Here is a 15,293-nt window from a genome sequence, read left to right as displayed (position 1 = left end):
AATTAAAACCCAGAAGCACACTTCGTCCATTTTTTCTGTGTGAACTCGTTATCGTATTCCGCTTCTTCACAGCATTTTGACTATGCCATAACGTTTACCTCCAGACATAATGACATCCCTAAGATGATAGGCACTCTGCTATGTAAGGGCAAAAAGTCACACGGGACAAGTAGTAAGGACTTTGGTTTCCAAATCATTCTCTTAGGTACTGGAAATGTGTAATCAATAACTGCACATATGATTATGTGGAATATTACAGCATTAGCTAATCATTCTGCAATAAGGTGCACAAATAGGTGCAGAATATACAGAGAGCTAACCTAACAGCCTATATGAGTCTGAGACAGGTCTCGTTCTCACCAGAGAATTCGATGCGGAGTCATGAACTTGTTAATGTCAGCTAACATAGCCACTCTGACAATTACATGTCACTTATGCGAAATACTCTATTCTTGGCGTGTGCGTTCTGTGTTCTCACCGCTGTAGTCTCGGGAGACTGAAAATAGATAACAGTTTTATCCTGTTTCTCGTACATCTCTGTGACATAGAATTCTGTGGGCGTTTAAAATATACGGCCAGATGTCATGTCAGGGGTTCTCTTTGGTGGAGATTACAGTGCATGGACAACCATGGTGGCTAGAAAGTACTTATTTACAGTATTATGCTTGCATATATAGCGCCATTAATTCTACAGCGCTGTACAGACATCATTATCACTGTCCCCCCATTGCAATTCAAATTCCCTATCACTATGTCTTTGAAGGATAGAAGGAAACCCACACAAACACAGGAAGAACATATAAACTCCAGATGTTGTCCTTGATGAGACTATGAACCCTGGACCCCAGCGTGGCAAGCCTATAATGCTAACCACTGAATCAGCAACCAAATACTGAGTAGAGTTGAGGTGAAGGATATAACACCCTAGTTTCTCTTGTCTACATACTGGAAAGATTTATTCAGCCAGTCTGTGGCCTGTATTCAACTTCCCTGAAGCCAAGAGAGCAGAAAAGCCATGGCGCTCTTCGCAACGCCACTCACTACCTCCGCGTCCAAGCCATCGGTATAATTTTCGTTAGTATGGGTTCAGCATCCAAAAAATGATCAAAGTTAGTTGACCATTGAAATGTTTTCTTAAAACCACATTCAAGTCACATTACATTTTTTTTTCTAAATATTTTTTTTTTTTGCACTGTGTCCTAAATGGTCCCACACCTGCAGGAAATATTAGATTCTGTGTCTTATAAAGTATATGTTTGGAAAAAGCAGCAAAGGGGTCTGGGCTAAAACATGTAATTGGTCAGAGCGCTCTTCTTCACAATACACAGACATTAGTCTAATGACTATATTTATCCCATCTAAGCTGCAGTACACACTGGCATCGAGGCTGCCCGTCTTCTCTTAAAGAGAGAACAAACGTGACAAATGCATCGCCAGAATACGGTAAAAGACTTTACCGGCCCTGACTCCACATCTAGCCAAGGTGAGGATATATGAACCTTGTAGAATTATTGTTATTGCAATTGTAATTTAATCTGATGTGAAATTGGACCTTTATTCATAGAACAGAGTAAAATTCAGATAAATGGAAATTGATGAACCCAACATCCCACATCGTTTTTTTTTTTTTTTACATTTTCCTTGCCTTCTTGAATGCAATGACCCAGGAAATGTCTTTGTTGGAACAAGTGAAAGCTATTATTATCATGTAAAAGAAAATTGTCATTTAGATGTTTCAATAATGAAATGGTACAGAACTGCGCCTTTGTCCAATTTAGCAATGATAATGTGCCAGAACGACATAGTTCTTACTTGCATGTGCTATATTATTACTAAAATAACACGTCAAAACGATGCACACAATGCCAGTGATGGAGAGGCGTTACTGGGGTATGGGGAAAAGTGGCTAGTGTTATCAGCGAGGATGAAGCTGGCCCTAGGGCAGGGATGTCAAACTCAAACACACAGCGGGCCAAAATTAAAAACTTGGACAAAGTCACAGGCCAACAAGTATACAGTATAATGGGCCCCACATAGTCCTCCATACAGAATAATGGGCCCCACATAGTACTCCACACAGTATAATGGGCCCCACATAGTCCTCCATACAGAATAATGTCCCCACATAGTCCTCCATAAAGTATTATGGGCACCACATAGTCCTCCATACAGAATAATGGGCCCCACACAGTCCTCCATACAGTATAATGGGCCCCACATAGTCCTCCATACAGAATAATGGGCCCCACATAGTCCTCCATAAAGTATTATGGGCACCACATAGTCCTCCATACAGAATAATGGGCCTCACATAGTCCTCCATACAGAATAACAGGCCCCACACAGCCCTCCATACAGCATAATGGGCCCCAAAAAGTCCTCCATACAGAATAATGGGCCCCACATAATCCTCCATACAGAATAATGGGCCGACATAGTCCTCCATTCAGAATAATGGACCCCACATAGTCCTTCATACAGTGTTATGGGCACCACGTAGTCCTCCATACAGTATTATGGGCACCACATAATTTCCCATACAGTATAATGGTCCCACATAGTCCTCCATACAGAATAATGGACCCCACATAGTCCTCTATACAGTATTATGGGCACCACATAGTCCTCCATACAGAATAATGGGCCCCACATAGTCCTATATACAAAATAATGGGTCCCACATAGTCCTCCGTACAGAATAATGGGCACCACATAGTAATGCATACAGAATAATGGACCCCACATAGTCTTACATACAGAATAATGGACCCATATACAGTACAGACCAAAAATTTGGACACACCTTCTCATTTAAAGATTTTTCTGTATTTTCATGATTATGAAAATTGTACATTCACACTGAAGGCATCAAAACTATGAATTAACACATGTGGAATTATATACTTAACAAAAAAGTGTGAAACAACTGAAAATATGTCTTATATTCTAGGTTCTTCAAAGTAGCCACCTTTTGCTTTGATGACTGCTTTGCACACTCTTGGCATTCTCTTGATGAGCTTCAAGAGGTAGTCACCGGAAATCGTTTTCACTTCACAGGTGTGCCCTGTCAGGTTTAATAAGTGGGATTTCTTGCCTTATAAATGCGGTTGGGACCATCAGTTGTGTTGTGCAGAAGTCTAGTGGATACACAGCTGATAGTCCTACTGAATAGACTGTTAGAATTTGTATTATGGCAAGAAAAAAGCAGCTAAGTAAAGAAAAACGAGTGGCCATCATTACTTTAAGAAATGAAGGTCAGTCAGTCTGAAAAATTGGGCAAACTTTGAAAGTGTCCCCAAGTGCAGTTGCAAAAACCATCAAGCGCTGCAAAGAAACTGGCTCACATGAGGACCGCCCCAGGAAAGGAAGACCAAGAGTCACCTCTGCTTCTGAGGATAAGTTTATCCGAGTCACCAGCCTCAGAAATCGCAGGTTAACAGCAGCTCAGATTAGAGAACAGGTCAATGCCACACAGAGTTCTGGCAGCAGACACATCTCTACAACAACTGTTAAGAGGAGACTTTGTGCAGCAGGCCTTCATGGTAAAATAGCTGCTAGGAAACCACTGCTAAGGACAGGCAACAAGCAGAAGAAACTTGTTTGGGCGAAAGAACACAAGGAATGGACATTAGACCAGTGGAAATCTGTGCTTTGGTCTGATGAGTCCAAATTTGAGATCTTTGGTTCCAACCACCGTGTCTTTGTGCGACACAGAAAAGGTGAACGGATGGACTCTACATGCCTGGTTCCCACCGTGAAGCATGGAGGAGGAGGTGTGATGATGTGGGGGTGTTTTGCTGGTGACACTGTTGGGGATTTATTCAAAATTGAAGGCGTACTGAACCAGCATGGCTACCATAGCATCTTGCAGTGGCATGCTATTCCATCCGGTTTGCGTTTAGTTGGACCATCATTTATTTTCAACAGGACAATGACCCCAAACACACCTCCAGGCTGTGAAGGGCTATTTGACCAAGAAGGAGAGTGATGGGGTGCTACGCCAGATGACCTGGCCTCCACAGTCACCAGACCTGAACCCAATCGAGATGGTTTGGGGTGAGCTGGACCGCAGAGTGAAGGCAAAAGGGCCAACAAGTGCTAAGCATCTCTGGGAACTCCTTCAAGATTGTTGGAAGACCATTTCCGGTGACTACCTCTTGAAGCTCATCAAGAGAATGCCAAGTGTGTGCAAAGCAGTCATCAAAGCAAAAGGTGGCTACTTTGAAGAACCTAGAATATAAGACATATTTTCAGTTGTTTCACACTTTTTTGTTAAGTATATAATTCCACATGTGTTAATTCATAGTTTTGATGCCTTCAGTGTGAATGTACAATTTTCATAGTCATGAAAATACAGAAAAATCTTTAAATGAGAAGGTGTGTCCAAACTTTTGGTCTGCACTGTAGTCCTCCATACAGTAATATGGGCACCACATAAACCCCCATACAGTATAATGGCCCCACATAGTCCTCCATACAGAATATTATGGCCCCACATAGACCTCCATACAGTATTATGGGCACCACATAATTCCCCATACAGTATAATGGCCCCACATAGTCCTTCATGCAGAATAATGGACCTCACATAGTCCTCCATACAGTATTATGGGCACCACATAGTCCTCCATACAGAATAATGGGCCTCACATAGTCCTCCATACAGAATAATGGGCTCCACATAGTCCTCCATACAAAATATTGGGCCCCACATAGTCCTCCATACAGTACTATGGGCACCACATAGTCCTCCATACAGAATAATGGGCCCCACATAGTCCTCCATACAGAATAATGGGCCCCACATAGTCCTCCATACAGAATAATGGGTCCCACATAATCCCCCATACAGTATAATGGCCCCACATAGTCCTCCATACAGAATAATGGACCCCACATAGTCCTCCATACAGTACTATGGGCACCACATAGTCCTCCATACAGAATAATGGACCCCACATAGACCTCCATACAGTATTATGGGCACCACATAATTCCCCATACAGTATAATGGCCCCACATAGTCCTCCATACAGAATAATGGACCTCACATAGTCCTCCATACAGTATTATGGGCACCACATAGTCCTCCATACAGAATAATGGGCCTCACATAGTCCTCCATACAGAATAATGGGCTCCACATAGTCCTCCATACAAAATATTGGGCCCCACATAGTCCTCCATACAGTACTATGGGCACCACATAGTCCTCCATACAGAATAATGGGCCCCACATAGTCCTCCATACAGAATAATGGGCCCCACATAGTCCTCCATACAGAATAATGGGTCCCACATAATCCCCCATACAGTATAATGGCCCCACATAGTCCTCCATACAGAATAATGGACCCCACATAGTCCTCCATACAGTACTATGGGCACCACATAGTCCTCCATACAGAATAATGGGCCACACATAGTCCTCCATACAGATTAATGGGTCCCACATAGTCCTTCATACAGAATAATGGACCCCACATAGTCCTCCATACAGTATTATGGGCACCACATAATCACCCATACAGTATAATGGCCCCACATAGTCCTTCATACAGTATTATGGGCACTACATAGTCATCCATACAGTATTATATGAATCACATAGCCCTTCATACAGTATTATGGACACCACATAGTCCTCCATACAGAATAGTATGTCCCCAAATAGTCCTCCATACAGTATTATGGGCACCACATAATTCCCCATACAGTATAATGGCCCCACATAGTCCTCCATACAGAATAATGGACCCCACATAGTCCTCCATACAGTATTATGGGCATGACATAGTCCTCCATAAAGAATAATGGGCCCCACATAGTCCTCCATGCAAAATATTGGGCCCCACATAGTCCTCCATACAGAATAGTGGGTCCCACATAATCCCCCATACAGTATAATGGCCCCACATAGTCCTCCATACAGAATAATGGACCCCACATAGTCCTTCATACAGTACTATGGGCACCACATAGTCCTCCATACAGAATATTATGGCCCCACATAGACCTCCATACAGTATTATGGGCACCACATAATTCCCCATACAGTATAATGGCCCCACATAGTCCTCCATACAGAATAATGGACCTCACATAGTCCTCCATACAGTATTATGGGCACCACATAGTATACCATACAGAATAATGGGCCTCACATAGTCCTCCATACAGAATAATGGGCCCCACATAGTCCTCCATACAAAATATTGGGCCCCACATAGTCCTCCATACAGTACTATGGGCACCACATAGTCCTCCATACAGAATAATGGGCCCCACATAGTCCTCCATACAGAATAACGGGCCCCACATAGTCCTCCATACAGAATAATGGGTCCCACATAATCCCCCATACAGTATAATGGCCCCACATAGTCCTCCATACAGAATAATGGACCCCACATAGTCCTCCATACAGTACTATGGGCACCACATAGTCCTCCATACAGAATAATGGGCCCCACATAGTCCTCCATACAGAATAATGGGCCCCAAATAGTCCTTCATGCAGAATAATGGACCCCACATAGTCCTCCATACAGCATTATGGGCACCACATAATCACCCATACAGTATAATGGCCCCACATAGTCCTTCATACAGTATTATGGGCACTACATAGTCCTCCATACAGTATTATATGAATCACATAGTCCTCCATACAGTATTATGGGCACCACATAATTCCTCATACAGTATAATGGCCCCACATAGTCATCCATACAGAATAATGGACCCTACATAGTCCTCCATACAGTATTATGGGCACCACATAATCACCCATACAGTATAATTGCCCCACATAGTCCTTCATGCAGTATTATGGGCACTACATAGTCCTCCATACAGTATTATGTGAACCACATAGCCCTCCATACAGTATTATGGGCACCACATAGTCCTCCAGACAGTATAATGGCCCCACATAGTCCTTCATACAGTATTATGGGTACTACATAGTCCTCCATACAGTATTATGTGAACCACATAGTCCTCCATACAGTATTATGGGCACCACATAGTCCTACATACAGAATAGTATGTCCCCAAATAGTCCTCCATACAGTATTATGGGCACCACATAATTCCCCATACAGTATAATGGCCCCACATAGTCCTCCATACAGAATAATGGACCCCCCATAGTCCTCCATACAGTATTATGGGCATGACATAGTCCTCCATACAGAATAATGGGCCTCACATAGTCCTCCATGCAGAATAATGGGCCCCACATAGTCCTCCATACAAAATAATGGTCCCCACATAGTCCTCCATACAGTATAATGGACCCCCCATAGTCCTCCATACAGTATTATGGGCATGACATAGTCCTCCATACAGAATAATGGGCCTCACATAGTCCTCCATGCAGAATAATGGGCCCCACATAGTCCTCCATACAAAATAATGGTCCCCACATAGTCCTCCATACAGTATAATGGGCACCACATAATCCCCCATACAGTATAATGGCCCCACATAGTCCTCCATACAGAATAATGTGCCCACATGGTGTCGCGGGCCAAATAAAACCACCCTGTGGGCCAGTTTTGGCCCAAGGGCTAGAGTTTGACACATATGACCTAAAGAGATGTAAACCAAAAGACCATTCAATTCTCGATGGTGATCAGAAGAGCTGGATCATCAGGTCAATAACCCCCATAAATGAGCTAATTAAAAAAAAATCTGTTGTATAAGCAACAAAAATCACCATTGTAGTCAAAACTTAAAATCCAAGCCAAAGTAATGGTGGGCTGACTTTCCCAAGGTATTACCCTTACAAGACAATTTCAAATATTCTTCTACAGCTGACCAATTTTAGAGAGCTTCCATCTTTTAATCCCTAAAGACCTGTCCCTAAAACTGGGCTTACACACGCAGATTTCTAACCAATCACACCAATCTTACAGATGATGAAAATTGGTTTTAGCACATTTAAACGAGTAGATAATTGGTGAATGAGCGTTTATAGCTTTCGAGAACCGACAGGCCAATGCTCAGTAAATGAAGCTGAAATTCTGCTCCCATGTAAGTGTCATCAGAGATGAGCTACAGCATTCAGCTACAAAAGAAAAGTAGTTGTAATGTGCAGAACACCATTAAAAGTGGAAAAGACCTTCAGAGCCGAAATCATGTGACCGGAAGCGGTGAAGCGACAGTCTTTTGTAAATATGAATGTATTTGACTTTAGCTAAATATAAGGTGTGTTGAGGGCTGGAAGTTGATTTGAGGTTTAGTAAAATTCCTGTAACATAATAAGTTTATGTTATACTCTTCATTTGTAAACTTTTCGCAATGATTAAGGACACACGTCTGAAACATGTTTGGTCTGTATTTTAACTTATTTTAAGTGGTGGTGGTTGGTTGCGTTTTTCCAGGAATCATTTTTCATTATAAAATTTAGATTTTTTTATGGAAGACCGTGCTTCAGGATCTTTCTTCTTTGTTATTCCTGAGGCACTGCAGTTTCCGAGTATTAGATCTCCGTTAGGTTGAGCTGACTTTAGAGCTTTCCTCTTCTTCTTATTTTTTATAATAAGGTTATGTTATACACTTCATTTGTAAACTTTATGTAAATTTAACTGCGAGGAAGGCATCTTGCATGAAACAGTAAGTGGAAACAAGGGAATGGAGCTATTTCTTTCTGCTTGAGTTCATTATGAAAACAATAGAAATCAGTGTACATGGCCACTGTCACTGGACTGTGACACAAGATGTTTACGGCTTTCTTTTAAAAAAACGCCATAATGCTATGTACAGGAGGCAGAAACTTAGCAATGAGAGTCAAGCAGTAGACTTATATCTATAAGGCTACATCATGTGAATATTACCTGGATTCTCTTTCTTCTAGACCACCACTAATGAATGAGGTGGCGGTCTATTATTATTATTGTCTATGGGGTGGCTAGTCATAGCCAAGCACAGCATTCAGCCATCTACGGCATTCCCAAAGACAAGGAATGGACTGCTAATAATACATGTGATGGACCACCACTCCAAGCAGATGAGGCACTGCAGAGCCCTATTCTTAAGATCGGTGGGACCCCCTGCAATTAACAAGGATGGATAGTTGGTAACTTTATTTCTTGGCATAAACCCTTTAATATAAGAAGACAATACACAAATAGAATAGTTTAAATCCTGTAATAACCAGGTTTTCATTTTACCATTACCTCTCATAAGCAATTCAAGTAAGGATAATGCACATCAGTGATCGTGTAGCACATTATTATTTCGCTGTGGGTGCAGTTTCAATCACATTCCATCTTCTCTACTAAGCCACAGATTACATTTCCTATAGCTACATGTCTGTCAAATAAATCCATCAGGCATTGTGCCAGAACGGGTTACAATCTGATATGGTGCCATTGGCCTAAAGCTGACTGAGTGATGTCACCTGGTGAAAGCAGCCACTCTATCCAATAAATGCTGCGTCTGCTTCCTGAATGTCAGGTGGGCTGGTGATGTATATATATCTATATGTGTACATACATAAGTCATCAACCAAAAACACATGGATATTGCATCCAATACAAAAGTGAGAATGGCAATCCAACACAGGTACCATCTGGCTGCTGTGCCCTGGTGAACCCAACCTAATAGCTGGCAATGTCATGGCATGTAAATATACCCGCAGACAAGTCCGTATACATGATCACACCATCTCATGTTACCAGGAATGGTCAGAGAGCCCTTTGCTTTGCCTGACAGCTGCTTCTCTTCTCCCAGGATAAGACGTACGATACATGCCAAGGAAATGCCAATGACAACTGCCCAACAATGTAAAGAGTCAAAGTAAAGAGTCAAAGAAAATAGTCCCTGGATATGTCACATATAGAAGGTATTTCTAGGTGCATTTCATTACTTCTAGATCAGGGGTCCTCAAACTACGGCCCACTATGGGCGGAGGAGGGGAGCGGTGTCAGCGCCCGCCCTTCTCCCCCGCTTGCTCAGGGCCCCGGCAGGCGGATACTTACCTCTCCCCGTGCCTCTGCAGATCTGCTGTCTTCCTGCTCTGCGCTTCCTGTGACGTCTCAGGTCAGAGGGTGCGGTGACGTCTTTACACCGCGCCCTCCCGAGTGCCGTCACAGGCAGCGCAGAGCGGGACGACGACGCCGCGACGCTGGAGTCCAGACCAGAGTAGAGCAGCGGCAGCAAGTGAGAAGTGAGGTGAGTATTGGATTTTTTTTTTTTTTTAATGTATGGAGGCATAGGTCATTATATGGGGGGGTGACATCCTGCAAGGGGTATAATATGGGGGGGTGACATCCTGCATGGGGCATTATATGGGGGGGGTGACATGCTGCATGTGGCATTATATGGGGGGGTGACATGCTGCATGGGGCATTATATGGGGGTGGCATCCAGCATGGGGCATTATAAGGGGTGGAACAGCCTGCATATGGCATTATAAGGGGGAAACAGCCTGTCTATTGGGAACATTTACCTGCCCATTGAGGACCTATGCTGCCTATTGGGGATATTTACATGCCTATTGGGGACATTTACCTGCCTATTGGGGACCTATGCTGCCTATTGGGTACATTTACCTGCCTATTGGGGACCTATGCTGCCTATTGGGTACATTTACCTGCCTATTGGGGACCTATGCTGCCTATTGGGGACATTTACCTGCCTATTGGGGATATTTACCTGCCTATTGAGGACCGTTGCTGCCTATTGGGGACATTTACCTGCCTATTGAGGACCTATGCTGCCTATTGGGTACAGTTACCTACCTATTGAAATACCGGTTGATTTAACTTTACTTGTTCTTCATTTTAAATATTGTATTTGTTCCTGTATTGTTTTTTTTAACTACAAAGTAAGATATGTGCAGTGTGCATAGGAATTTGTTCATAGTTTTTTTTAAAAACTATATTCCGGTCCTCCAATGGTCTGAGGGACCGTGAACTGGCCCCCTGTTTAAAAAGTTTGAGGACCCCTGTTCTAGATGCTTAAGGGATCTATAATATAACGCTGCAAGCGTGTCTCTGTCTGAAGCCTCGATAGACTGCGCACGCGCGACACGCAGTCTGGCTCCAGACAGAAGCACGCATGGAGCCGTTACAGGTAAGAGGAGTGTATGGCGCCGGAGATCGCGGTATGCGTAGACACTGAACGCATACCGCGATTTCCGGCGCCATACTGACATACTTACCTGACCGGGAGGAGCGTTGCCGTGGTGCCTCTCTTTGCCGGAGACCGGGGTAGGAGTGAGGCGTTGGATGGGCGCATGCACATAGCGCTATCCGGCGCCATTTTACTCAAGACACATTTGCAGTGTGTCTTCAGCAAAATGGCGCCGGACAGCGCGGTGCTCCGGCGCCGCACTCCTCCCCCGGCCTCCGGCAGAACAGGACGCAGCAGCGCTGGAGCACAGAGAAGAAAGATGATTATAACTGTTTATTTTTTTGGTATGTGTGTAGTGTCAAAAGGGATGAGGGTGCCACACATACCAAGATTGGGGGGTGAGGGGTACCACACATATCAGGATTGTGGGGTAAGGGGATCATACATACCAGGATTGGGGGATGAGAGGACCATGCATACCAGGATTGGGGGGGTGAAGGGTACCATGCATACCAGGATTGGGGTGTGAGGGGTGCCATGCATACCAGGATTGGGGGACGAGAGGACCATGCATACTAGGATTAGGGATGAGGTGACCATGCATATCAGGATTGGGGGTGAGGGGACCATGCATACCAGGATTGGGGGATGCGGGGTACCATGCATACCAGGATTGGGGGTGAGAGGTACCATGCATGCCAGGATTGTGGGGTGAGGGGATCATGCATACCAGGATTGGGGGATGAGGGGTACCATGCATACCAGGATTGGGGGATGAGGGGGCCTGTGCATAACAGGATTGGGGGGGGTGAGGGGACCATGCATACCAGGATTGGGGGATGAGGGGACCATGCATACCAGGATTTGGGGATGAGGGGTGCCATTCATACCAGGATTTGGGGATGAGGGGTGCCATGCATACCAGGATTTGGGGATGAGGGGTGCCACGCATACCAGGATTGGGGGTGAGGGGTGCCATCCATACCAGGATAGGATGGTGGGGACAGGATGGGGGCAGCACAAATACCAGGAGGGGGGCAGCACATACCAGCATGGGAGACCATATACCAATAAAAATGCTCGCCACCCGGGCGTAGAACGGGTTCAATAGCTAGTTCAGTATAGACAGAGATAAATAAGTCTGATAAATTACTTGTCTTCACTGGCAGGAAACAGCCGGGCACAGTTCTGTAGAAATATGGGCCTGTCTAGGCACATTAGGGAGTGGTACGGCCTAATAATATGTTCAGCAGAGATATGGTTATACTAGAAATACACAGCCACGCATACTAATAAGCTACAGAAAAGTTATCATTCGTAGCGAGACAATCAGTAACACGGTCTGTAAGGTTCTTTAAGGGACCAAATGTTGAATTTAAACATTACTATATAATATAATGTATTAATGTATCTCACGCATTGAATGTGCATTATGCCTTTCTATACAGATGTGGATTCACTATTATTACTGTTTATACATGATCTTGGGACAGTCTGCACCCTGCAGAACCTAAGATGTGAGACCTTGAGACATACAGTACGCCAGCTTTTGAATACTAATTTAGATTTTCCTAAAATGTGCATAAAATAAGCTCTACTTACTTCTTAGGCTCCGTTCACATTCGTTCACATTAATTATGTTTACATTTGGGGCTAAAAAAGCTCCTACATATACAGTACATTAAACGGGAATCGTGAAAGATTGTGCCTGACGTTGTTATCCATTGCTCATAGGCCCCAATTCATCAAAGTGTCTACACCAGAATTCTATAGCAAAAACATTTTGGAAAGTTGCAAAAATTGATTTTGATGAGCTGCACAAAAAAAATCGTGCCTTTTGGCGTTTTCACATCACTTTCAACCAGCTCTGGCAAAGTGGGTGAAGTTGAAGTGAAGGCAACGCCTGTCCAACAAATTCGATAAAAGTGGCGGTGTTTACTTAAGACAGAAATGTATGATTTGTGGCGCACGCCACTGGTAAGATGAAACAAATTCATTAAATAGCATGAATATATGAAATTCGTATATCTGTATTCATAGGCTCTCTGACTGAGCAATCCACCCATCAGCCTATGGCGGTTTTCATCACAGCAGGATCCTACCTACCCATATAGATGCAGGTTATCAGCCCAGGAGATGAATGACATTAGGTTAGGTTCCCAGCAAAGAGGATCATCTTGTCGTGGCTGCTTGGCATACATGAATTGGTCAATTTATGCGCTAAGTATCTTCATTTTTTCTATTTTCTAGGGCAGTAATGCAATTCCAATTTCATATATTTCATGTTTGCATGCTATAGCGCTACAGAGTGCTACTTTGTTAGTTATATACGGAGATAGCTACTCTTAGTAAGCACCTGTTCTTTGTTTGGAAGTGATGGTCAGTCTTTTGATATTTGTATGCATAGGCTCTCTGACTGAGCACTCCACCCATCAGCCTATGGCGGTTTTAATCAAAGCTGATCCTACCTACCTATATAAATGTAGGCTATCAGCCCAGGAGTGGAATCACATTAGGTTAGGTTCCCAGAAAAGAGGATCACCTCATCGTGGCTACTGGGCATACATTAATCGGCCAATTTATGCGCTAAATAGCTTAATTTTTTTCTATTTTCTAGCACAATTTCATATATTTCATGTTTGCACGATATGGCATTGCAGAATGCAACTTTATTTGTTAGTTCACTAGATAATTATATGATCTCACATGTAAGCTCAATTTCAGGCTTGAAATGTTCAATACAATTTCCGTTTTTTTGATTGAGGGATCTTTAAATTAATCTGTAGAACAAACATTCTCCCAAGCGATTATTATCATGGCGATACTACCACTTCTCTATACACAGTGTAATTAATGAAAGAATGGAATACACCCTTACCTTTAGGGAATCAAAGCAGGCAATAACACGTCCATTTTCGACCTGACAACTTTTAGGCGGGTGTGCAAATTTGCATTCCTCATCTGATCTTGAACATGTCCCCCTCTGGAATTGCCTGCACACTTCGAGGGTCAGCCATTTAGTGTCTCTCACCGGAGCTACATTCAGAGCCATGCTGAAGAAGTGGAAAGGAAGCTGAAGTCTGCCGGGTGACTTTCAAGCTTAAGTCAGCTGGATCCTGAAACCTTCCTCAGCAAGCGTCAGTAAAATAGAAATGTATTTGCTTTAGATGGACTGAACTGTGGAATGGAGTCCAAAACGCGCAAAGCTGCATGAGAAAAATGAATACATCAGCATTCAGTCCGTCTTCAATCAGATTGCACTACTTAAGCAAATTTGGCTGAGAAGACAACATACTCTGAGATCGCTTCAGATGGAAATATCAGAGTGAGATCAATGCCTAGCTGGTAGCGGCTTTCCATAAAGTACTAATGGCGGTCCTGTGTGGAATATGGTCCTCTCGTGGTCACTTTTCAGTACAATGATGGCCTTTTTGGGTATCCGCAGTTTTCACTGGACTATGTCCTTGTAGGCTGCAGATATTCTGTCCACTTCTCAATAAGTCATTGGCAACAATACAGAAGTCATGCAAGGTAACTTCAGATAGTCTTCAGGGCAGGCTTTTGGGTGTTTGGCATGTAATATAAGTCCGCTGTTGCACTTATTGGCAGAAGTGGCTTTGGAAAAAGGCACTTTCCAAATAAGCAGTAAGCCTAAAAGAAAAAAACAGCGCATAGACAAGTTTAGTAATGACAAAAAGGCGGGCTAAGACCAAAACTCAGATCAAAGACTAACCCCACCTATCCTATAAGGAAGTGTCACATAAACCACCCGCATAATACAAGCCTCTGTTGTGAGAATGATAAACCGTCAGCCTTCCCGGAGAAGATCTGGCCGACAGAGGAGAACCAATCGGAGCACACATTACTGTAATATTCTAGGCATCTATCCAGCACATGGGAGTGACTCAGGAATGGATGAATGCTGCAGACACAATAATTAGACAAGCCACTTCCAAAACAATTCACTCTAATGTGCTTAGCCTCCTAACCAATCTATTAAGACTCCCATTTCCAATTAATAGCAGATTTTAGTCCGAAAGATTATATTTTCTGTACATAAGAACATCTCTGCTTGCCAATATTCCTTGATTTACGTTAACCACCATAACGTTGTCGAGGCAGAGAAGATTATCTGGACTGTAAGCATGCAAGAAGCCTGAAAACTAGATGGCTATAAACCATGCTATATTTCCTGACAATTAACTATC

At 43.4% G+C, this 15,293-nt stretch overlaps 1 protein-coding gene across 14 annotated transcripts in view; it reads right to left on the bottom strand.

The window, feature by feature from the left end:
* MBNL2 (muscleblind like splicing regulator 2) overlaps positions 1–15,293 on the bottom strand; it is a 198,421-nt gene that overhangs the window by 80,186 nt on the left and 102,942 nt on the right. For 13 of the 14 annotated variants that reach the window (XM_073664162.1, XM_073664165.1, XM_073664169.1 and 10 more), the window contains exon 2: positions 13,964–14,736. In XM_073664162.1, coding sequence (XP_073520263.1) covers positions 13,964–14,137 — 174 coding nt within the window. In that variant the 5' untranslated portion in view covers positions 14,138–14,736. Of the gene's footprint in view, positions 1–13,963; positions 14,737–14,823; positions 14,903–15,293 lie in introns of those variants that run through there. The other variant, XM_073664156.1, reaches the window with a different exon arrangement.

This window comes from Phyllobates terribilis, unplaced genomic scaffold, assembly GCF_046119375.1.
Source record: "Phyllobates terribilis strain yellow unplaced genomic scaffold, ASM4611937v1 Scaffold_2__4_contigs__length_985480577, whole genome shotgun sequence".
Taxonomy (NCBI): domain Eukaryota; kingdom Metazoa; phylum Chordata; class Amphibia; order Anura; family Dendrobatidae; genus Phyllobates; species Phyllobates terribilis.
This window is presented reverse-complemented; position numbering and strand designations above follow the sequence as displayed.